We start from the raw sequence: 26328 nt of genomic DNA on the forward strand, positions 1-26328 counted from the left end.
AATCAGCTTCAACTTCTCGAAAATTTGCTACCAATTCCTTAAATGCCGATCTCCAGGTAATTCTCCAGTGGGGCAAAGACAACTTAGTTGATTTAAATCCTTCTAAATCTCAGTCTTGTTCTTATATCTCGCAAAAAGGATTCTTCTGCTCCTATAGTTATCTTTGGTGACACTCCGATTTCTAAGCAAAATGATGTATCTCTTTTGGGGATTACCCTGACTTCTAATCTGTCTTGGCACAAGCACATTTCAAATATTGCTTCCTCTGCATCTAAAAAACTTGGTTTTCTCTTTTGCTCTTGGCGTTATACTTTTCTTCCAAACAGCTGTTCACTCTGTACAAATCGCAAATCCGCCCTACTATGGAATATTGTTCCCAGATGTGGGAACTCTCTCTTTGAAAACAGTCTGAACAGGTACTGCCAACATCCATTTACTGTCCAACTTCAGACTTGCATAACCAACTTTTCATCTTCCTTGTTTATTCATTCAACTGCCATTTTCTGGAACAACCTTCCTTCATACGTATTTCCTGAAAATTAGTCTACAGAAGTTGAAGTCCAATGTCAACAAATATCTTCTTTTGTCTTCTCAATCTTCAAGCATGGTACTAAGTACTATAGGTTCTAATACATTTCGTGTTTGGGGTTTACATAAAAAAAACAAAAAAACAGCTTCAACTTCTTGTACATTCACCACCATTTCCTTAAATGCTGATCTACAGGTAATTTAACTAAACATAACTTTAGTTAGTTTCAATCCTAAAACTGAGTCCTATCTTATATCTTGCAAAGAGCATTCTACTGCTCCTATGTTTATTTTTGATGACACTCAGATTTCTAGACATTATCACATATCTCTATTAATGATTACCCTGACTTGATATTATATGTGCATCACAAATATTGCTTCCCATGCAGCTAAAAGATTGGGTTTTTGTTTTGCTCTTGGTATTATTTTTCTCTTAAACAACTATTCACTCTGTACTAATCTCAAATCCACCCTACCCTGGAATATTTTTCTCACATTTAGTGGTGCATCCAGTGGTGTGCTGATAAATGTTTAGCAACTGCCTCACCCTATTTTAACAACCCCTGCCCTCTTTGGAAACCGTGCAGCAGTTTCTCCCTTTGTGTGAATTACAACCCCCCTAAAAGTATAAACAAATTTCATTATCAGCAAACATCCACTAAATTTTTCCTGGGCTGCTTCTTCTTAGGGTAATGACCTCATGGGGTTCACAACAATTCCAGAAATGGGAAACCTTGACAGATGTCGAGCATGGGAATGTCATTACCTGAAGAAGAAGCTGCCCAAGCAAAATTAATTGGATGTTTTTTGGAAATATTATTATTGTAAAATTGCTAGTGTTGATAATCCCTATACAGGCTACTGTGTAAAGGAGCAGGGGAAAGGATTTTTTTTTTTTTTCATTTGAGTGAGCTTCCATCTCAGTTGCCACCCGGATTTTCATCCATATGCAACCAATTCTCATTTAGTATATCAGTCTCAACCTTAGTTGTAAAAACCAATATTAGGAGCAGGGGAAAGGAAACACAAAGGGTACCAAAATAAGCACACCTTGGCTGAATTTTCCATGTCACCTTATACAAACTTATCGGTCAAATGCCGCTAGCCAATGTGGATGAAATGCGTGCCGACGTACAGTTTATAGCCATTATCAGTTTAACAACTGGATCACAAAATTCTTGAAAATTTAACAACGCGAGCCGGCTCCAGCACGCCACTGGGTGCACCCAAACCTCTTTGAGGCTTCTAGACTCCATTCAAAAGAGAGCAGGCAGATTAATTAATGATGTGTCTCTTACAAAGTCTCTCCTCTCTCTCTCTGTCTCATAGATGTACTGTTCTTCTGAATTGCTTTCTGTAATTCCCTCTCTTTCTCTTCCAAATCAGTCTTCACGTGCTACTACCAACCAATGCCCATTCACTGTTCAACTTCAAACTCACAGAACGAACTTTTCTTCTTCCTCATTTATCCCTTCAACTTCTGTTTTCTGGAACTACTTTCTTTCACATGTATTTTCTGAAATATACAATATACAGAAATTCATGTCTAATGTCAACAAATATGTTCCTCTGTCTTCTCATTGTCAACCCCATGCATAGTACTAAGTACAATAGGTTCTAATACCTTTTGTTTGGTGTTTTCATAAAAAAAAAAAAAAAAAAACTGTGATGACCATCTTGTTTCTAGGTGGTATATCAAAACAAAAACACCCCTTTTGAGGGTACCAGAGTACACTTCATATGCACTGCAAATATGGTACTGAAAAAAGAAATCAATAACAAACTTCTTTTCTACTGCAAGTTATAAAATCTTGCCAGTGATTAAAATCATCGGAGATATGCTTTTTTCAGAGCTGTGATCATTTTGATTTTGTTCCTGCTCCCGACCATGTGTAAAAAAATGTCACTTCTGTCAACTGAAAATTCATACCACATCTGGAAGTTAAATACACACCTATGATCAGATATTTTTTCACAGGGGAAAGGGGTGGGAGTAAATTGCTGGGAACATTCTCTGTTATCTCCTGAAGAGTTAAATAAAATAGTATATAAATTGCATTAGTCCAAATTACATTATATACTGATTATTTTATATATAATACATAGTAAAAAAGGATTACCTCAAAAATTCTTGCATGTACTGTCCAACTATAGAAGACAGTAGATGGTAATAAAATCAGGTGCACATTCCTTTGTTATTAAAGCCTTGTGGATTTTTGAAAAAGCTTATTTCTAATCCACCATTTCAACACATGCAAAATGTAATAAAAGGTTTGGGGACTGAATAAATATTTGGAAAATGAAAAAGCTTACCAGCTATTCGAATGGATTTTCTTCAAAGTAATCTTCTAAAGTGTAGACACCAATTCTTATGCTTCTGCAACCATCCTTCCTCAATTTGAATTTATGCCCCCTTGTGCGTAATCTGAGCAAGAGGAAGAATCCCATCAGCACTGAGCTTGCTCAATCCATTCAAAGCCTTAGTCTCTAGATGCTGCAATTTGCAGAACTGAAGACTTTCACAGCAAGAGAACTCCTTTGTTCCCCCTCACCAATCTCGTTGCTCTTCTCTGTACCAGTTCAAGTAGCTCTACATCCTTCCTAAAATGACCTGTAAGCAGTATTCAAGATGCAGCCTAATCATTGCCTTGTACAATGGTTGGTTCTTGGGTTTTATTGGCGCATTAGCAACTAAGGCTATAATGTGCCCTCTTGTACAATGGGATAATCACCTCCACATAGAATTTGCTATTGGTAACATTATCACATGGTCCCTGAGGGACTCTGCTAATAACATTAGCACTTCATGGACTAATGTTATAGTGGACCCTCCCAGGGTTCGATGCCCCCTCACCAATCTTGTTGCTCTTCTCTGTACCAGTTCGAGTAGCTCTACATCCTTCCTAAAATGACCTGTAAACATTACTCAAGATGCAGCCTAATCATTGCCTTGTACAATGGTTGGTTCTTGGGTTTTATTGGCGCATTAGCAACTAAGGCTATAATGTGCCCTCTTGTACAATGGGATAATCACCTCCACATAGAATTTGCTATTGGTAACATTATCACATGGTCCCTGAGGGACTCTGCTAATAACATTAGCACTTCGTGGACTAATGTTATAGTGGACCCTCCCGGGGTTCGATGCTAGGCTGATTGTTTTTTTTTATATTTATTAATGATATTGATGAATTTATATCAGGCTTAACATCCAAGTTTGCAGATGATACAAAGGTTTGCAAGTGGGTAATGACGGTATGATACTGCAACAAGATCTAGAAAAATTCGGCATACGGGTAGCAGTTATCTCAGATTAACATATCCACTGTGTAGTACCACACAGTGGGTATATTAGTGTAGTATGGTGGAAAATGAAAAAGACTTGGAAGTAATAGTGCACTCAGATATGAAGTTCTATGAACAGTGCAGAGAGGCTGCCAGGATAGTTCATGGGAATTTGTCAATGATATTCAGAAACTTTGCTAGCAGGGATAAGGGGTCATTATCCTATTGTATAAGGAAATGGTTAGGCCACATCTTAAGTGCAAGAAACATGTCTAGAGACCTCATTTTAGGAAGGATGTAGCTCTGCTGGATTGGGTGCAGAGAAGGGCAATGAGATTAGTGAAGGGGACAAAAGGGTGGCCTTACTAAGAAAAACTTTAGTTCTGTAACCTGCAGCATGTGGAAACTAGACATCTGCAAGGTGATCTGTTTGCCAAGCTCAGTGCTGATGGGATTCTTCCTCTTGCTCAGCTACACTTGTGAGGGGACATAAATTCAAATTGAGGAAGGATGGTTGTAGGTTAGATGTGTGGAAGTTAGCTTTCTGCCAGTGGGTGGTTGATTGTTGGAACAAACTTCCACATGTTGTTGTGGAGGAGATTGGTAGTTTGAATAAATTCAAGAAAGAATTAAACAAATTATTGGAGTTGGATGGACAGATGATGGAGAAGGTTTTTTTTTTAGCTGATACTTTATAAGCTTGCTTTTGTGCATCATTTTCCATTACAAATACTAAGATCCAAGTTAAGTGGCTGTAGCCTATACACTATTGGTAACAAGTCAGCAATAAATTCTTGTTCAAGGAAGCAACTAAAACTGTAAAAATGAACTATAAATGAGCAACAGAAATATAAATACCTACAGATAGCACCTCTAGTGAGGATAAAGTATCTAATAATTTTTATTTCAAATATTACAAACTTCAGAATTAAAAAGTATTTCAAACTGTAGATGATATTATTAAAAGGGGGAAACAAAGTAAGAATTTTAAAATGTAACAAAAAATAACAGATGAAAAAAATACCAGGTAAAATGCAAAAAGTGCAACCAAGTCTGATATACTAAGGGGGTGATCATACAACAACATAAAAATATATATGAGACCAAAAGAGAATAGAAAAGACCATTATTGCAAGATCATCTAGACAAGACTGCAGAAATAATTCAGACACAGCATGGGTTTGTTAAGGGAAAGTCTTGTCTGACAAATTTGATAGGATATTATGATGTGATTACAAAGTAACTGGATGCAAAAAATAATTTTGATATCATATATATTTGGATTTCAGGAAAGTTTTTGACACTGTTGCGCATGGAAGACTATTGTACAAATTGGAGCAGAATGGTATTAAGGGTAAGTTGTTACAATGGATAAAAGGATGGTTGAGAGGGAGAAGACAGGGTGATAATCAATGGGTGCTGCTCTTCGTGGACTAGTGTTATTAATGGAGTCCCACAGGGTTCGGTGTTGGGTCCACTGTTGTTTTGTATATTTATCAATGATATTGATGATCAGACTTAGTGTCAAAGTTTGCAGATGATACAAAGGTTAGCAGGGTTGTTAATGACAGTAATGGCAGTATGCTATTGCATTAGCATTAGTAGAGGCATTTGATGCAAGAAAGCAAGCTTATGCAGCATCAGCCAAAAAAAAAAAAAAAAAACCCACTTCCACTTCACCCCTCTGTTCGTTCAAAATACCTGTCCAGCTGAGCCTTAAACTTATTTAGGCTATCAACCTCCACCACAAGGGATGGAAGTCTGTTCCACCAACCAACCACCCGCTGGCTAAAGGCAAATTTCCGCACGTCTATCCTACATCTGTCTTTCCTCAATTTGAATTTATGCCCTCTCAGGTGATTTTTCTGAGCTAGAGGAAGAATCCCATCAGCATTGAGCATGCTTAAACCATTCAAGGCTTTATACACCTCTATCAGATCACCTCGCTGGTGCCTAGTCTCCAGACACTGTAATTTGCAAAACTTAAGCCTTTCTTCGTAAGAGCACCCCTTTGTTCCATTCACTAATCTTGTTGCCCTTCTCTGTACTCGTTCCAGCAGCTCTACATCCTTCTTGAAATGAGGCCTCCAGACCTGTATACAGTACTCTAGGTGTGGCCTGACCATCGCCTTATACAATGGAATAATCACCTCCTTATCCCTGCTGGAAAAATTCCTGTATATCATTGACAATACTCCATGAGCTACTCTTGCAGCCCTTCTGCACTGCTCAGAGAACTTCATATCTGCCTGCACAACCACCCCCAAGTCCCTTTCATTCTCTACCACTGTCAGTGTAGTACCACAGAGTTGATACGTTGCTCTGGAGTTGCTGTTTCCCATGTGTAGTACTTTACATTTATCAATGTTAAACTTCATTTGCCACCTCTCAGCCCATCTGCTCAACCTTTCCAGATCCTGTTGCAGCAGCATAGTGTCAGTAGTGTCCTTGACAACCCTGCCAACCTTTGTATCGTCTGCAAACTTGGACATTAAGCCCGATATACCATCATCAATATCATTTATAAATACAGAAAACAATAATGGACCCAACACTGAGCCCTGAGGGACTCCACTAATAACATCAGTCCACGATGAGCAGTGTCCATTGATTACCACTCTCTGTCTTCTCCCCCTCAACCACCCCTTTATCCATAGCAGCAATTTGCCTCCAATGTCACACTGCTCCAATTTGTGTAGCAGTCTTCCATGTGCAACAGTATCAAAAGCCTTTCTAAGATCCAAGTATATAATATCAAAGTTATTCCCTGCATCCAGTTCTTTTGTGACTGCATCATAGTATCCAATCAAGTTGGTCAGGCAAGACTTCCCCTTAACAAAACCATGCTGTGTCTGAGCTATAACTGAAGTCTTGTCTAAATGATCCTGCAGTGCTTCTTTAACCAGTGCCTCCATTAATTTTCCTGGAACAGAAGTTAAGCTCACAGGTCTATAATTACTTGTGTCAGCCTTTGATCCTCCTTTGTGAATTGGGGTCACATTTGCACATTTCCAGTCTATGGGTACCTCCCCTGAGTCCAAGGAAGCTCTCATAATTATGGCTAAGGGTTTGCTTACTTCCTTTGCTGCCTCCTTTAATATAACTGGATAGATCCCATCCACCCCGGGTGCCTTTCTTGTGTTTATCTTCAACAGTTTCTCCTCCACTTTACTCCCAGTTATTTCAAGATTCTGTAGCTTACTGCTAGAGTTGAATACACCTCTGGCATTCCCCTCGCTGAATAACTCCTCATGTGTGAATGTCGATGCAAAATATTCATTTAGTTTGTTAGCTACCTGAGCAGGATCATCAACACTTGACCCATCAATATCAAGTGGACCAATCTGATTCACCCCCTTCCTTCTAGAGTTTACATAAGTAAAGAACTCTTTGCTGTTTTTCTTTGCATCCCTTGCCAAGGATTTCTCGTAATCTGCCTTCGCCTGCCTAACCTCCTTTGTAACTTGGTTGCATATCAACTTGTATCTATCATAGGCTTCTGTGTCATGTGTTAATTTGTATGTATCCCATGCATTTTTCTTCTCTGCCATATGCCTCATTAGTTCATCCGACATCCATTTTGGCCTAAACCTTGAACAATATTTCTTAGTTGGTATGTAAAGCCTAGTAGCTTCCAAGATAAGTTCTTTGAATGCTTCCCATTTTGAATTTGCTGTTGGTAACATCATCAGTTGGTCCCACTGTATAGAATTTAAATACTGTCTCAGTCCATCGTAGTCGCCTTTACGGAAGCAATAACCCTTCCCTTTACCCCTAATGGTAGTTACCTCTTTGAGTAAATCCCACTTCAGCACACTGTGATCACTGCCACCTAGTGGTTCATTTATCTGCAGATTCTTAATGCATGAAGAATCACTGCTGATAATCAAATCAAGAGTATTACTCCCTCTAGTTGCCTCCCGAACCTGCTGATGTAGAAAACAATCATCCAATAAATCCACAAAAGTCCTGCTAGTGTGTGAGTAACCAGCCCCCAAATTCCAGTCAATATCTGGGAAATTAAAATCTCCCATTATAAGACACTCTGATTTACTGGCCCACTCTATTTCCCTGTACAGTTCCTTATTATACTCATCAGAGTCATTAGGCCTATAGCACACTCCTACTCTCAATTTTGATCTCCCAATGTTTATGTCACACCAAACTGACTCCACACTGCACTGTCCAGCGATGTCGACTGGCTTCACTTCCTTGGTTTTTATGTGTTTCTTAACTAATAACATAACCCCTCCTCCCTTCCTATCCTGTCTATCCTTTCTGTAGACGTTGTACTCCCCAAATTGCAGTTCTGCATCCCTTATATCTGTGTGACACCACGTCTCTGATATCCCAACAATATCTGCCTTCGATGTTTTGAGCAATACCTCAAATTCATCAAATTTATTTACTAAACTCCTAGCATTGGTGTACACGCAAGTATACCTGCACCTGTTTCTATTCTTAGCTACCCTAACACAACCCATGTGTTTACTTGTACCGCAATGGCTCCCAGCAGTCTCTGAAATACCATGCATCTTGTTTTTCAGGCTTCTGCTCATTCTAATAGAAGCAGTACAAGAATCTCTTTCACCTCTGCCAGTGGCTACTGTCAATCTATTGGTCTTTGTCTCCCCCCAAGCTAGCAGTTTTCCGACCCACCTAACACTGCCTCGATAGCATCAGCAAATATTCTTGCACCCTTTCTATTTAAGTGTATCCCATCCCTGTAGAAGCAATCTCTCCTGTTAACAAGTACAGTCCAGGCTGAAAAAAATTCTACCCCTTGAGCCTTGCACAATCTTTCCAGGGCCGAATTGATCGACAAGGCTCTCATCATATACTCCCTCCTATCGTGTCTGGGCAGAATTGCAGACACTTTCAAATTCAACCCTAATTCTCGGCTTTTGTTCAACAGTGACCTGTACTTGTTAAGTAATTCTGCCGGTCTCCTACTCTTAATATTATTAGTACCAACGTGTACAACTATATCACCTTTTGTGCCCTTAAAAGATGATATTCGCTCTACAACGTCATCAACCTTTGCCCCTGGCAGACATACCCTGGTCCTGTTCCACCTATCTCTTTTACAAAGCATGTTCCCCGTTTCCCTGACAATAATCTAGATCCTTGCAACAGGATCTAGATAATTTGGGAAGATGGGCTAAGAAGTGGCAACTGAAGTTTAACCTTGACAAATGCAAAGTACTGCATATGGGTAGAAGTAACCCCAGAGAAACGTACCAACTGTGTGGTACTACACTTAAGGTGGTAGAAAATGAAAAAGACCTGGGAGTAATTGTGCACTCAGATATGAAGCTTTCTGACCAATGCAGACAGGGCAGGGCAGGTCATGGGGGTTTTGTCAATGATATATAGGAATTTTGCTAGCAGGGAAAAGGAGGTGATTGTCCCTCTGTATAAGGCAATGGTCAGGTCATGCCTTGAGTACTGCGTATAGATCTGGAGGTCTCATTTTAGGAAGGATGTAGATTTTCTTGAGCATGTACAGAGAAGGGCAACAAGATTGGTGAGGGGAATGAAGGGATCCTCTTACCAAGAGAGGCTTAAGTTCTGCAAATTGCAGTGGCTGGAGACTAGGCACCTGCACGGTGATCTGAATGAGGTGTATAAGGCCTTGAATGGGTTGAGCACGCTGAATTCTGATGGGATCCTTCCACTTGTTCAGATTACAAACCTAAGGGGGCATAAATTCAAATTAAGGAAAAACAGATGTAGAATAGATGTGCAGAAATTTGCCTTTAGCCAGTGGGTGGTTAATTGCTGGAACAAACTTCTATTTGTCGTTGCGGAAGTTGAAGCATTTGGAGGGAATGGTGTGATTTTTTTTTGGCTGATGCTGCATAAGCTCATACAATTGCTTTTTTGCATCACATGCCACTACTAATACTATTTCAGACTTAAAAATTACATTTTTCACTTTTGAAAATTTCTTCCAGTGATTTTTGTGTAATTCATTTGTGATAACTTTGTCTGAAAAAGAGACCTACTGTCTGAATGACATTTTGGAGTTTTCCTATACTTACTCTATTTACTTTATATAAGGGCAGACTTTAGTTATCTCTTTAAAATTTGGTATTGTTGACAATAAACTTTGTGCTTTATTTGCCATTAGGTCAGTGGCTACAAGAATATCATATGTATTGGCTTGTTTTTTTTTGGGCCTTGGAGAAGACGAAGTCTTCCACTGAGAGGACCTCTGTTTCTGTGTCACAGCCATAGATATATCATAGCCATACATACATTAGAGTCATATCTTGAGATGGGAGAACTTGCAGCTCTCTGATCATCAGTGTGGATGCAATGCACAAACATAGCTGAAATGTGCCACATTTCCAGATCAAATGTTAAAATTGATTGCTGTGTCCCATAATAAATACCAATTTTACTAGTAACTTCTGAGATAGTTTAGTTTAGTGTTGATCACAACATTCGTTTTAGGTGTTGAAATTCTGTCAGAGAGCAGATCACCTTTAATGGACAAACATCCCTCTTTAAATCTTGTGAACCACTGAAAAGTCTTTAAACGACAGACAGCATCTTCTCTGAAAGTTGTGTTTAACATTTCAGTAGCTTCTGTTGCACTTTTTTCTAATTTGAAACAAAATTTAATACAAATTCACTGCTCAGTAACATCACTCTTTTTAAAACACGATGAAATAAACCTATTCAACACGTGCTAATCCAGACTGACTGCAGATAAATAGGTGATTCGTGTTACTACATCTAGATGAGTCACCTGACATGTTGAAACTTGCTACAATACCATTGTTTTAAGATACAAAGTCAGTTCCCAAACTTTTGATCACATCTTATATAGTTCATCTGTTTTAGAATATTTTTCATAATTTTTTTTTTTTTTCCTATTTGCCAATTTCATAAACGCTATAAATAAAATATCACATTTATAGCATCAATAGTAATTAAAAAAAAATTAAGTCTTCAAACATGTCAGATCATACTAACTGATTTTTGCACCTCAACTGCTGCAAACATAATGTGGTTGTTGATAAGAAAATAGATTTTTTTCTGATTATTTTTTCCTTCCTTGATCAGAAATAATATACAAACATTAAAATATCTTATTCATAGCAGAAATAGCTATTAAAAAAAAAACTTAACTTTCATAACATAAGTAGACATGTGGGATAGTTTTCTACCAAAAGTTGAAATGTTCAATAGTGCAGCTGCATATGAAGATTATTCAATTTTTTTGTTACTATTCAGTATCACTACATGCACTCTAATTCTAAAAAATCTAAAATATAATTCTCGTAATACTGTAGTTACTAAAATTAAATAAAAAATTTCTCATGTAGGTGATGTTTATACCACAAAATTCAGAAACATATACCACATCATCAGTTAATTATCTGTTCTTGAATTATTTTCTATACTTTTTTTTTTCTAGTAAAGGATATTATGAGAATTATAAAAATGAAAAATCACAACAGCAGTAGCTACCTTTTTTTTATAAAACCAATATAAAACCGATCTCATAATGCTTATAACATGATTGCTCAGAAATAGTTTCTATTAATATATATATATATATATATATATATATATATTTTTTTTTTTTTTTTTTTTTTTTTACTGGTTAAGAGTACCACAGGCATTGCAAAAATCAAATGTTATACTCGTAGTGGCAATAGTGTTTCCTCACATCATTTAATCTACATTTTCAGAGGCTTCATATATCAATATCTAATGAATACTCTGCCACAATAATCATATGAATAAACAGGCAAATAAGAAAATATGTTATGCTCAGTGATTATCATTTACTACAGATCATGTGCAAGTAAGAACTGCAGAATGAATTTTTTTATGTAAACATACATGATATCATTAAACAAAACAATCAGTCATTTCAAATGCCACAGCATACTGTTTATAATAATAGTACAAAAAATTGGGTATAAGGCTAGCTGAAAGGATTACATAAGCTTCTTACATCAATGGTGCTTTAATAAAGCAAACAGCGCAGTCAAATCAAAAGATAACTTTTAAATTGCATTTGTCATGCAGGTAAAAATATTTTATTGCTGTTGATACAAATTTTAAAATGGGCTTCAAAGGCAGACAGGGACTCAGTAGGCTGTGTGTGTGTGTGTGTGTGTGAGAGGGAGGGAGAGAGAGAGAGAGAGAGTGAGTTAGTTGAAAAACACAATAGGACAGATACACCTGGATTGACTAACCAATCATAAGCTTAGGCACTGATGTAATATAATTTATTAAGTTTTTATGTAACTTTTTTATTTTTCTATTTTCCTTTTGGGCTTTCCCAAAAGAAAAAGAGAATGTTCAAATTTGCTGATATAAGTCAGGGTGAACTCCATAAAAGTGATATGGAGAGGCCTCATGCATAATCAAAGAAATGGCAGTCACATTTTAATGTTGCCAAATGTAAAATTCTACATTTAGGAAATAACTCGAATACAACTTATAAAACACATAGGGTAGAGCTGAAGGGTGTAGCTAAGGAGTGAGATGTGGCTATTGTGATGTTATCAGAAATGAAGGTAACCATTCTGTGTAAAAAAAGGTGGTCGAGAAGGTATGGGTTTTATTAATGATTTACCTTACCTTGGCATCTAGAGAGGAAGTTACAGTCCCCATTATATAAGTCAATAGTGAGACTGACTGCATTGCAATATAACGTTTAAGTTTAGAAGCTACATCTACAGAAAAATACTGAGCCTCTTGATAGAGTCCAAACTTAGGTCTGCCCTTCATCTATTTTTTTTTTTTTTTTGACTAAACAGGCTCAAGAAGACTGACTTGTTACATAGAAAAGGCAGTTACATACATCAATAAGGATATCTTGATGATGATATGTGGACATTAATCAGTATTAATGTTGAATAACCTGTTGAGTATTTGTGAATTTTTGATGTATTTGTGATGTATCAAGACTAATACTCAAGATTTCTAAGAGGTACAAGCTAAAGATTATAATGATTTATGCACCAACATCGAGCCATGATGAGGAAGAGGTTGAAGAAATGTACACTGAAATTGAGAGTCTTCTAGATGAACAGAAAACCCACTACACTATTATTATGGGGGACTTCAATGCTAAGGTTGGAAAAAGGCAAAACAGCGCAGAAAGAGGAACTATAGGAAATTTTGGAATTGGTGAAAGAAATAAAAGAGGTGAAAGACTTGTGGAATTTGCAGAATCTCAAGGAATGTCAGTAATGAACACTTTTTTCAAGAAAAGGGTGAACAGAAAGTGGACATGGAAGAGTCCAAATGGATTAACAACTAATGAAATCGACTTCATCCTCACTAACAGAAGATATATTGTGAATGATGTTACCATCCTGAATAAGGTAAATGTTGGAAGTGATCACAGAATGGTAAGATGTACACTTGATATAGATGTAGGAAAGGAAAGGAAAAAACTGACTCGAGTAAATAATACAAAGGTCTTTAAAATAACAGAGGAGGAGAAAAAGCAGTATGTACTGGAACTGAAGAACAAGTTTGAGCTTCTGCAGACTGCTCAAGACCAAGATATCGACGAGGACTATTACAACTTTCTGAAAGTGATAAAGCCCAAGAAACCTATAGGGAAACAGAAATCCAAAGAAGAAAAAATTAGTCAAGAAACACTTGTCATGATGAACCAAAGACGACAAATGAAGAGCAAGAAAAACACTGACAGGGAGAAAATTGAGTATACTGAGTTATGCAAAGCCATTAGAAAGAGACTCAGAGAGGACATAAGAAGATTTAACACAAGAAAAGTAGAACAAGCATTAAGGGAAAACAAAGGATTTAAATCAGCAGCCATGAGCAGTAATACAGAAAGACAAATGATACTGAAACTGAAGAATAGCGATGGTGTACTTATAAACAGCAGAGAAGGCATAATTCAAATAGCAGAAGACTACTATAGAGAATTATACAAGGAGCGAGGGAATGATACCAGCAGTGGGGAAGATGGATTGCAAAGTAGCAACACATACGACATACCCGATATTCTTCCTGATGAGGTAGAACATGCATTGAAGAAAATGAAGAATCGGAAAGCTCCGGGGGAAGATGAAGTTACTGTAGAGTGTTAAAATTGGGAGGAAGAGACATAACACAAAAACTGGCAAGGCTCTTCACAAAGTGCATTAGAAAAGGTGTGATGCCTAAGCAGTGGAATAATGCAATCATAGTTTTGCTGCATAAGAAAGGAGATAAATCAGAAATTGGAAATTATAGACCAATTAGCTTATTATCCCATATCTACAAGTTGTTCACAAGGGTCATTACTAACAGATTAGAAAGAATACTTGATGAGAATCAACCGAAAGAGCAAGCTGGCTTTAGGACAGGATTCTCAACTATGGATCACCTTCACGTAATATCACAGCTAATGGAGAAAGCAAATGAATATAAAACACCATTATGCCTGGCATTTGTGGATTATGAAAAGGCATTTGACTCCATACAGCATAAGGCAATGTTTCGGGCACTGGAAAGACAAGGCATAGATACTCCATATATTATGATTTTGAAGAAAATATATGAGAGTGCTACATCCTTTATTAGACTAGACAAAGACAGTAGCAAATTTAAAATCGAGAAAGGAGTTCGACAAGGAGACACATCTCCGAAGCTGTTTACTGCTGCCCTTGAGGAAGCTTTCAGAAGATTAGACTGGTCGCAGAAAGGAGTCAATGTGAATGGAGAGTACCTAAACCATTTACGATTTGCAGATGACATTGTGGTCATAAGCCACGATCCCAAAGAATTAGAGGAAAATCTTAATCAGTTATGCACAGTTAGTAAGGATTTTGGACTAAAGATGAATATGGCTAAAACAAAAGTAATGATGAACAAGTATGCCACGGAAAGGGAAATAATGATTGAAGGAGCAGTAATTGAAAAGGTGGAGTCATATACTTATCTGGGACAAGTTATTAGCTGTAATAATGATAAATGGCTGGAAGTCAAGAGAAGAATAAATTTTGGATGGATAGCATTCAGGAAATATAGTCACATACTGAAGAGAAATATCCCAGTTTGTCTGAAACGTAAAATAATGAATCAATGTATACTCCCCACCATGACTTATGGAAGTGAAACTTGGGCACTCACCAAAAGAATGGAAGAGAAGCTAAGAACTACACAGCGAAGAATGGAACGAATTATATTGGGAATCAGACTGTTAGATAAGAAGAGAAACACATGGATTAGGCAGCAAACTCAAGTAAAGGACATTCTTATCAAAACTAAAGAACTGAAATGGTCTTGGGCAGGACACATAGCTAGAAGACATGATGACAGATGGACTAAGAAAATAACAGAATGGTACCCAAGAGGAGCTAGAAGAAAACCTGGAAGACAAAGGCGGAGATGGATAGATGAAATTCATGAGTTTTTGAGTAGTAAATGGATGGCCAGTGCTCAAAACAGAAGGAACTGGAAAGTTGCTGGAGAGGCCTTCATCCTGCAGTGGATTGAAAATGGCTGATGATGATGATGAACCTGTTGAGAATTTAAATTTCTTTAACAGATATGCATGTTTCACATCAGTCTCCTGTATTTCATTTCTCAAATTACATAAAGTGCACCAAAAAAATAAATAGCTAAACAATATATCTATTACGGTAACATCAATTTTAACATTCCTTGAATTATGTTTTTACTTTTGATATGTATCACTGATTGTGTTAGGATTGCAAAAATATTATCACAGAAAAATCAAATAACAAGTAAACTTACTTTTGGCAAAAACTATATGAAACCCATTTGGTGGCATAACAGTGAAATGAAGCATGTCCTCTGTCATGAAATTTGTTGTTATCAATCATTTTAGTTATGCTTCCTGCAGTGTAGTGATTATTACCACTTCCTAAGTGACAGAGACCACATATAGGAAGGAGAAATTTTGAATTGTTGCTAGGGTGAAACACTAAGCTCTGCTACTAGAAATGGTTACTTTTCCTTTTTCTTATTAAAGAAGATTATCTGTGTGTATTCTTATCATTTTATTTGAAAGGCAATGTTTTAGGAAAGTGGTTAGAACAGAAGGATAATAGTACATATATTACTAAAAAAATGTTTTGCTTTTTTTTTCCAAAAATGTACTGCTATGACTAGACACATGATAATTTACTTTTAAAGAAGGGTGGGTAGGTAAAATTGGCAATTGCAACTGAAAATCAGTATTTAAATTATATAATTAAAAAAAACCTAAGGTTATAATTATAATATATAAATATTTATTGACCAGGAAAAAAAAACGGTGAGAAATTTCAAGTTTCCTGTACTACATGCATTTTGCAGATTTATTTTATGCTTATACTTCAGAATTTTACGCCGACACAGCAGACTAGAGGGATATCAGAGTGAACACTTTTAGTTTTTGTTTTGCTTTCAGTTTGTACTTGGATCCATTATATTATTACAATAAACAATGGTATTCAAAATGCACAATTTCAGACAATTTTTTGCCTTTATTCCAAAAATATGATGCACACTTAACTTTTTGTTATCATATTCTCTATCTATTCAAAGAAAGTTATAGCAGTGGCCACTAGAACAAGGTGTGCTAGTGCACATTTTTATTTAAAAATTTATTTAAAAATATATGTTTGCAATTAAAAAAATTATTCATAGTTGTATCCTTCAAAATTTTAAAATAGAGTATGACACTGTAAAGTGCACAATTTTAAACTATTTCTTGAAATGATATGAGAATTTAGGAGCATTTTTCTAAGGTGAATGCAGGCAGGTCTTATAAATTTGATATAAACAACATGTAAGTTGCATTATGGTTAAAATTCAAGAGATGCCACACAGACACTGACTGGGTTTTAAGTGTAGAGCTTAGATCTAATAACTGTGGAATTTGAATAAATATGTACTTTAAGTTAATTCTTCAGTCATTAAATATAAATTTAAAGTTAATGTCCATGCATCATCATTTGAATTTTGACCACAACAAAGCTGAAGTGTTCCAAATATATGATGCACACTTAACTTTTTGTTATCATATTCTCTATCTACTCAAAGCAAGTTATAGCAGTAGCCACTAGAACAAGGTGTGCTAGTCCACATTTTTATTTTAAAATTTATTTAAAATAAAATTTTAAATTTAAAAAAATATTCATAGTTGTATTTATTATTCATGAAAAATTATTCATGTTATGTTTTTGAGTGTACTCACTCAAGAGTTAAGAGGTAGTAAGGTGTTATACAGCTGTTAAAGAGAGAAAAAATCTGTTGCAAGTTCTTATGGTTTTATATTTTATTTATAATTTTTAATTTTTTAAATAATAAAGTAGCATACTTTAAATACTACTTTAAATAACGTATGCTACTTTATTATTTACAGTAGTTTAGAATGAACTGGTGCATCTGATTTTATCACCATCTACTCTTTCCTGCTCTTTCAGTAAATGTACTGATCAGGTCATACAAGAATTTGTGATGTATCCTATTCCCAACCTTCAAGGGTTTTTTGACAAGGCATTACCTCTTTGCTTGCTCACTTCCTCTTGTAATTCCATGAGCTGTGCAGTCATTACTTCAATTTCAGCCAACAACTTGGTATGGCTATATTCTTCACTGTCATCATTTGCACTGTACTTCTTTAACTGAAATAATATCATGTGAAATAAGATAATTATTATGTCACTAAAATACATTTTAACCAGATTATAACATAATGTCTGACTTAATTAGTATACAGCAATTATACTTAAACTCATTGTTTTGAAGGCCCGAAGGCAGAAAATTACTAATTAGAGAGAACTGAAATTTGGAATACACAATAGTCAGGCAATGCAGAAAGGAATAATGTGAAAAAGTTAGTTCTGTAAAGCACCAGTAGGAGGAAAAGGTGCTGTACAGAATAATTATGCAAATTATTACAATCTGACGATATGCTTTGGGGATGAGCTATGGGAATGGGCGAAAATGTTATTTGGTTTTTTAGGAGCATTAGCAACTAAGGCCATATTGCTCCGGAGATATGCGGTGGTCATTCCCTGACCTTTCCGCATCCTCCGTATTTGGTGGTCACGGGCTCGAACCCCGGTCTAATCAAGAAGCGTGTGCTATGCACTGCTGCTCCTGCCCACCTGGCTACGGAGGTGCCTAAATGGGTGAAAAAAGAACTGAAGTGGAAATTCATCAAATCTGCATTATAGGAGTGAGCTTTGCTAATTAAGCTCTATTATACAACTCTGGTTGCTCTTCATGAATACTGCCAGAAGAAAAGATTAAAATGTGGGCTTCTGTTAAGCAATTAGTTATGCAAGACGCATGTTTGAGAAGACAGGTAGTTTGTATGCCACAGCAGAGGAAGATGGCCAGTTTCTAAACGGATAGTTGATAAGACTGCTGTTGTGATGACAGAGAACAGCATGTAATTCATATCTGTCAATTAATGACAGAGTGGGTGCTAATGACAGAGTGGGTCTACAAAGCAAGATACATTGATGCCTATGCAGTGGCAAAGCTGAAATATTTAGGCTCCTATTCAAAGACTGTTGAAGAGCCTCTCTCTATTTTTATTAACATGAAACACCGATCTCTTACTCTTAAAATATTATTTATAATGCACATTTTAAGTAATATTCAAAAAACAAAAATGATAAAACGCCGTTAAAAAAGTTGGTACATCAATAATCTATACCAGTGTTTCTCAAACTGTGGGATTCGATCCCCGTGGGGGGGTCGCAGCTAGATATGATTAAATGTGTAATGTATAAAAAATCAATTTCGTTCACATTAAAAATAAGAGTTAAATCTCAGATATGTATTAACACTCACTTCATTAACCAAATCACAAGACACAAGCTCCTTTTCCCAGTCACATGCTATTTATGCTATTATGTTTTGTTTTTATTTTTATCATAGTATTGGTAGGTGTAGTCATGGTAAAAAAAATCTAAGGTTAATGAAGTTTTATTTGATGTCTGCTAACCATATTTATATTTCTTACTACAGGAGTCTAAATTTGATATTTTTGGTTTATTTTCAGTAAAATCTTAGCTATCAAAGTTACTGGGATATTTATTTATTTATTTATTACCAATTTTAACCTCAATATAATCGACAGTTTACAATACTCATGGAGGAAGGGGGTGGGGGGTTGTAAAATTCATTTAGAATTTTAGTGTGTTGCAGTATCACAATCTGAAAACCCCTGTTCTATACTATCTTATTTAAAAATTCATCTTCCTTGCTTTTATGTTTTGAAATCACAAATTAGTTCTTTAAGGTTCATTTTGGCAGTTTTTTTGTGTTCAATAGCTAGTATAGCAAGATGTTTAATGTGGTTTGCCCTAGAATTTCTTTTGTAGTCTTTTATTATTTTTAATTTAATAAATGACCTTTCAGTGCTAGTCACTTTTGTCAGAAATGTAAGAAATAGCATATGGTGGTTCTCTACTATTATATAATATTATTATTTGATATAATTTAATTTTCTTTCTATCAGTATTTATCAAAAACAAAATTGGGACATTTTTGCTTTGATAATTCTTGCACCATGGTACCTGTGAATCTGTGCTCATTTATATATGCATTAGATTCATAATGCAGCAGCTCACATCAAGTGATTCTGAGATATATTTGAATTTTTGCTCTTCACTTTCTGACTAGGAAGGAGGAAGTGGACAGACCTTGGAATATTCTACAGAATTAATTTCTCACTATTCTAATCCCACTTTAAACAACTGCTATTAGATTTACATATGGTTTTACAAAGGTGAATGTCAAACTGACAAGGATTTTATAAAATTTCTTGTTAACATATTGATAATACAGGCATGCAGTAGCAATGGCGGGTGCAGAAGAGGGCAACTGCTCCAGGTGCCGAGCTTCAGAGGCACAAACTGAAGAAACTATCTATCACATTCGGGGGGGGGGGGGGTGCCAGGAAGGCATGTTGCCCCTGGGTGTCGACAACCCTAGCTATGCTACTGACTACAGGCTTTAACTATAATTTAATTTTTAGGTCTGCACAATATGTAAATCAGCTTGTGAATACACACTTATTCAGATATAAAATGCTACCATCTATAATAAACTGGTGTACTATGAATAAAGTAGTCAAAGTCCCATAAAACAACCAAACAACAAACTAGCCCGTGATAAAAATATTTTAATTTCAATTCTATTTTTGAACTGACACTCATAAATCTACTTTCTCCTATTCCTTCTCTTAAACTGATCCAAACTCATACACCAATTAATCAGCATCCATTGCAAACCCAATGAACTCGTACGTAATGTAATGCATAACAGACATTACGTGGAGTTTTAAGTGACATGATTTACAAGGAAAATATTCAAGACACACACACACACACACACCCTGCCACTGCACTGGCCATGTTTCTGGATTAACTGTGCAATACTATTAACGGGCCAATACGAAGGTAACTTGTAAATCTGGTTACAAAAATGAGCGACTCTTTCCTTCCAAGGCTCGTCTTGGAAGAGAGCAGTTGCTCATTTGCCCTTCTCTGTACTCATTCTTTTCTAAAATGAGGTCTCCAGATCTCAAGGTGTGGCTTACCATTCCCATAGTAGTAGAAGTGGCATGTGATGCAAGAAAGCAAGTGTATGAGCTTATGCAGCATCAGCCAAAAAAAAAAAAATCACACCATTCCCTCCAAATGCCTGTCCAGTTCCTCCATAAATTTATTCAACCTATCAACTTCCACAATGACAGATGGAAGTTTGTTCCAGCAATTAACCACCCGCTGGCTAAAGGCAAATTTCCGCACATCTAATCTACATCTGTCTTTTCTTAATTTGAATTTATGCCCCCTCAGGTTCATAATCTGAACAAGTGGAAGGATCCCATCAGAATGCAGCATGTTGAACCCATTCACAGCCTTATACACGTCAATCAGATCACCGTGCAGGTGCCTAGTCTTCTGCCACTGCAATTTGCAGAACTTAAGCCTCTCTTGGTAAGAGGATCCCTTCATTCCCCTCACCAATCTTGTTGCCCTTCTCTGTACACGCTCAAGCAAATTGACATCCTTCCTAAAATGAGGCCTCCAGATCTGTAAGCAGTACTCAAGGCATGGCCTGACCATTGCCTTATACAGAGGGACAATCACCTCCTTTTCCCTGCTTGCAAAATTCCTATATATCATTGACAAAACCCCATGACCTGCCCTGGCAGCTTGTCTGCATTGCTCAGAAAACTTCATATCTGACTGCACAATTACTCCAAGGTCTTTTTCATTTTCTACCACCTTAAGTGTAGTACCACACAGTTGTTACATTTCTCTGGGGTTACTTCTACCCACATGCAGTACTTTACATTTGTCAAGTTTAAACTTCAGTTGCCACTTCTTAGCCCATCTGCCCAAATTTTCTAGATCCTGTTGCAGTAGCACACTGCCATTACTGTCATTAACAACCCTGCCAACCTTTGTATCATCTCCAAACTTCGACATTAAGCCTGATATACCTTCATCAATATCATTGATAAATATACAAAACAACAGTGGACCCAACACCGAACCCTGTGGGACTCCACTAATAACATTAGTCCATGAAGAGCAGCACCCATTGATTACCACCCTCTGTCTTCTTCCACTCAACCATCCTTTTATCCATTGTAGCAACTTACCCTTAATACCATTCTGCTCCAATTTGTACAATAGTCTTCCATGCGCAGCAGTCTCAAAAGCTTTCCTGAAATCCAAATATATATGATATCAAACTTATTTTTTGCATGCAGTTCCTTTGTAACCACATCATAATATCCTATGAAATTTGTCAGACAAGACTTTCCCTTAACAAACCCATGTTGTGTCTGAATTATTGCTGCAGTCTTGTCTAGATGATCCTGCAATGCATCTTTAACCAGTGATTCCATTATTTTACCCGGAACAGAAGTTAAACTAACTGGTCTGTAATTACTCGTGTCACCCTTCGATCCCCCTTTGTGAATTGGGGATACATTTGCACATCTCCTGTCTGTGGGAACCTACCCCGAGTCCAAGGATGCTCTCATAATTATGGCTAAGGGTTTGCTTAATTGCTTTGCTGCCTCCTTTAATATAACTGGATAGATCCCATCCACCCCAGGTGCCTTTCTTATGTTTAACTTCAACAATTTCTCCTCCACTTTGCTCTCAATTATTACAAAATCATTAAGCACCCTGCTACAATTTGATAACCTTCTGCCATTTTCAAACCTTAATAGCTCCTCATGTGTGAATGTAGATGCAAAATACTCATTCAGTTTGTTTGCTATCTGAGCAGGATCATCAACAGTCGAACCATCGATATCAAGTGGACCAGTCAGATTCATTCCCTTCCTTTTAGAGTTTATAAGTAAAGAAATCCTTGTTGTTTTTCTTAGCATCCTTTGCCAAAGATTTCTCATAATCTGCCTTTGCCTGCCTAACCTCCTTTGTGACCTGATTACAGACTAGCCATAGCCATCTGCCATAGGCTTCTGAGTTGCTTGATAATTTATATGCATCCCATGCATTTTTCTTCTCTGTCACGAGTCTTGTTAGTTCATTTGATTACCATTTAGGCCTAAACCTTGAATAATATTTCTTAATAGGTATGAATAAATCAGGGGCTCACAGAATAGGTTATCAATCATTCAAATTGTAGCAGAGTGCTTAATTATTTTGTAATAACTGAGAGCAAAGTGGAGGAGAAATTGTTGAAGTTAAACCTAAGAAAGGCACCTGGGGTGGATGGGATCTATCCAGTTATATTAAAGGAGTCGGCAAAGCAACTAAACAAACCCTTAGCCATAATTATGAGAGCATCCTTGGACTTAGGGGAGGTCCCCACCGACTGGAGAACTGTAGTTTAATTAATATAGTTGAATAAATGTAATGGGTGTAGGAATTGCATATTAAGTGAAACTAAAAGTTAAATATAAGCATATACTAATATAATAATATTAACAAATAAAATAAAATCATATAATGAAGAGCAGGTCTGGCTTGGATATTCGTGAACTAGGAACTTGTACAACAGTAGTTCAGTCTTATTACTTTCAATTTAGAAAATTAAATCGCACTGAATGAAAAATAAAATGAATAACCCTGAATGAAATTCAAAAATAACACTATAAAATACACAACTAAAAAAAAATCAAACATTATGTATTCATCTGCCGGTTGGTATGCTGGGCGATGATGAAATTATCTTATAATATATTTATTCACCTGTTAGTGCAGAAGACAGGGTTGAATGGAAAACGTTGGTCGCCAAATTTCAAATTGAACTCAGAACCTGAAGACGTTAGTGCAAGGCTGTGTATAACTGCACCTATTCTGTGAGCCCTTGATTTAACGCGCGATACTGCAAAAAGATCTAATGCACAAAAAACAAATTATTACCTCACTCTGTTCTGGCTGAGGGTTCTCAGAATCCTTTCTTGATTCATTAGTCAGATCAGAAGATTGGTGTTCAGCCATTCTAAACAAGACAGCATAAAAAATAAAAATAAGATATATATATACGTAGGTGATGTGCAATGTACTGCATATATACTAGCAATTTATTAACAGAACTGTTATGCAATTACTAAAATTATCATCAATTAATCCATTAAAAATCAATACCTAATTATAAAATCATACTGGCTTAATTTATTAATCTCTCACAAATGAACACATTACACACATTTCTGTGTCCGGTTTGTGATTGCCATACGATCACCTGGTTCGAAAAATAAGCTTCACGCGTTATTACGTTATTTGTTTACAGAAGTACTAATACAATAAAATCGGAAGATGGCAGCACTATGAAAACAAGAAAAAAAATATAAATAAATAATATAAACTGTCTCTAAACAGTTTTCATAGATAGTTAGTTATTTGGTTTTTAGGAGCATTAACAACTAAGGCCATATTGCTCGGGGAAATGCGGTGGTCATTCTCTGACCTTTCCTCATCCTCCGTATTTGGTGGTGACGGGCTCGAACCCCGGTCTAATCAAGAAGCGTATGCTACGCACTGCTGCTGCTGCTGCTGCAGCTCCTTCCCACGTGGCTATGGAGGCGCCTTTCATAGATACACTGGTGTTCAAAGATAGTGCGTGACCTCTTAAAATTGTAATTGTCGTCCGAATAACACAAGTATATGACAATATTTCTTACAGATTTCACCAGATAAGATTGACACACGTAGGTGATGGCGTATTATTGCATCAGTTGTTACCTTTGGCATATAAGCACGCTCTGCAAAAGTTGCAGTCATTCCTAGCTTGTGTCAGGATGGCGAGTTACGTGCAGTTGACGCCACAAAGAAAGAGTGCAATTGTTGCTTTACATGAGGAAGGATGTTCTTCCCGTCATAGTGCTTATAGAGTATCTTGTAGTCAGTCGACAGTGAGTAGATTTCTATCCAAACTCATGAGTACTGGTTCTGCTAATAGGAAAAAAGGAACCGGACGCAAGCGAGTCTCTACGCCAAAGCAGGACCTCGTTTTGAAGGGCTTATGCCTTAAAACCCATAAAGATTCTTCGTGTGAACTGAAAAGAGAATGGAAAGAACATACAGAAGTGGTAGCAATTGCAGTAACAGTCAGAAGATGCCTCTTCAAAAATGGATATGTAGCCCGTCGTCCTAAGACGAGGCCTCTCTTCACACAAAAAATGAAAAAGGCACGATTTTTTTGGTGTAAGGAGCATGTCAAATGGACCTCCGAGCAGTGGAAGTCAGTTATTTTCTCGGATGAGAAGAAATTCAAACTGCACGGCTCTGATGGGAGAAAAACGATTCGCCGTAGACGTGAAGAATACCATCCAGACTGTATTGTGTCTACAGTGAAATTCCCTACCACCAGCCAAATGATATGGGGTGCATTTCGTATCGCGGAATAGATCACATGCAGTTTATAAAAGGTTCCGTAAATGCCAATGGATACTTGGCAATATTGGAAGGAAAATTGCTGCCAACAATTAGAGACCATTTCAACCTGTCAAGTAACTGCATCTTTCAGGACTACTCTGCTCCTTGTCATCGGACGAAAAGTGTAAGTAGGCACTTCTGCAGTTACTTGAGCTTCATTTCTTCATTAGAGGTTCGACAGCAATGTGTTTACATTTGTTACAGGTGAAAAAATGGTTGGAAGAATGATCCATTACAACTCTTAGCTGGCCAGAAAACAGCCAGGACCTGAATCCTATAGAGAACTGTTGGCATCGTGTGGAATCTGCTGTCGCCAGAAAGAAACCAAAGACCCTTCCTGAACTTCAGGAAGCGATAATTCCAGTTTGAAACCACGAACTATCAGTTGATTATCTTCAGAAATTGATCTTGTTAAATGCCTCGATGGTGTGCTGCTGTCATCAGGGCCAGAGGCAGTTCAACTAAATATTAGTTTGCACCTGGTGAACTTTTCATTTTTTTTCCATTTAAAATGGTAAACTGAAGCAAATTGAGGGCTTCTGATAACATTTCAGCCATAATTGTCGTGTTTACTAAAGCTGTTGTATAACGCTTGCAAATGCTCATTTTGGAATAATTTGAGAGTACATCTGTCAAATATTACTTAGCTTTGCCTCAACTATTAATAAATATCTTTTGTTTATATTTCCATTTGTGATCCTAGTCATTAATATAACATACCATCGCGAAAAAGGGTTAGGAATGTGAAATACCTAGGTGATGCACTTTCTTTGAACACCAGTGTATACTGTATATGACATATCTGTATTTAAGCACCAAAGCAAGTGAGGATATGAGGCGGTAATACAGATATGGTGTCCGCAAATTGCCTGTATGCTTCTGTCTGCCTGTTTGTTTTGTTTTGTTCGTCGAACAAACGGGTAGACAGAATCTGTTTGTTTGAAGAAAAATCCGAGTTTCCGAGATTTAAACCAGGTAATCCGCCCCTGAAGCCAACAAACTCAACCTCACTGAATAGTGACAAATGGGCCTGGAGTACTGGGGTCCATAGTTTAACAGATATTTATTTAAAGTATACCCAGTAAAATAAAATAAAATTATATTTTATTTTATTTTATTTTACTGGGTATACTTTAAATAAATATCTGTTCAACCTCACTGAATTAGGCTGTCGCGACAATGGTTCCAGAAAAAAACCCCATAAAAATTCCTCGCGTTATTGAAGAGACTCGAACCAGTGCATTTTCCACCCGGTGTGGGGAGGAGAGTGATTATGTACACGGGCTACCCGTAAAGTCCGGGTTAATTCCAAGTTTTAATTTCTGATTACCAAGGTCATGAGTTAAAGACACTCAAGGTCATGAGTTAAAGGCATTCAAGGTCATGAGTTATATTTGTTACACAAAACTGGGAAGTGACTCAGGGCTGTTTTTTTTTTTTTTTTTTGTCCGACATTAAGGCTAAGTTAGTCTTCGAAGCTTTGCAGTGCTGGAAATCAATTAAGTGAAAAAGTTGTCCATACTAGAGCATATCGGAAATACTCATATAATTTATCCTTACCTTCTCAGAAATGAAACCGTTAGCAGTGTACTCAGTACCTTAATGTTCTTACATTAAAGCATATTTTGAC

General features: G+C 36.8%; 1 protein-coding gene across 3 annotated transcripts in view; it reads right to left on the bottom strand.

Moving 5' to 3' along the window:
- LOC150077944 (uncharacterized) overlaps nucleotides 1–23543 on the bottom strand; it is a 60149-nt gene extending 36606 nt beyond the window's left edge. For 2 of the 3 annotated variants that reach the window (XM_090384885.1, XM_090384883.1), the window contains exons 1-3: nucleotides 23409–23539; nucleotides 23184–23262; nucleotides 17318–17438 (exon numbers count right to left, since the gene is read on the bottom strand). In XM_090384885.1, the coding sequence (XP_090241011.1) occupies nucleotides 17318–17438; nucleotides 23184–23261 (199 nt within the window). In that variant the 5' untranslated portion in view covers nucleotide 23262; nucleotides 23409–23539. Of the gene's footprint in view, nucleotides 1–17317; nucleotides 17439–23183; nucleotides 23263–23408 lie in introns of all 3 variants that reach the window. The other variant, XM_090384884.1, reaches the window with a different exon arrangement.
- Between the last annotated feature and the right edge of the window lie 2785 nt (nucleotides 23544–26328).

This window comes from Mastigoproctus giganteus, chromosome 11 (genome assembly GCF_048544385.1).
Source record: "Mastigoproctus giganteus isolate SK-2022 chromosome 11, ASM4854438v1, whole genome shotgun sequence".
NCBI lineage: Eukaryota > Metazoa > Arthropoda > Arachnida > Uropygi > Thelyphonidae > Mastigoproctus > Mastigoproctus giganteus.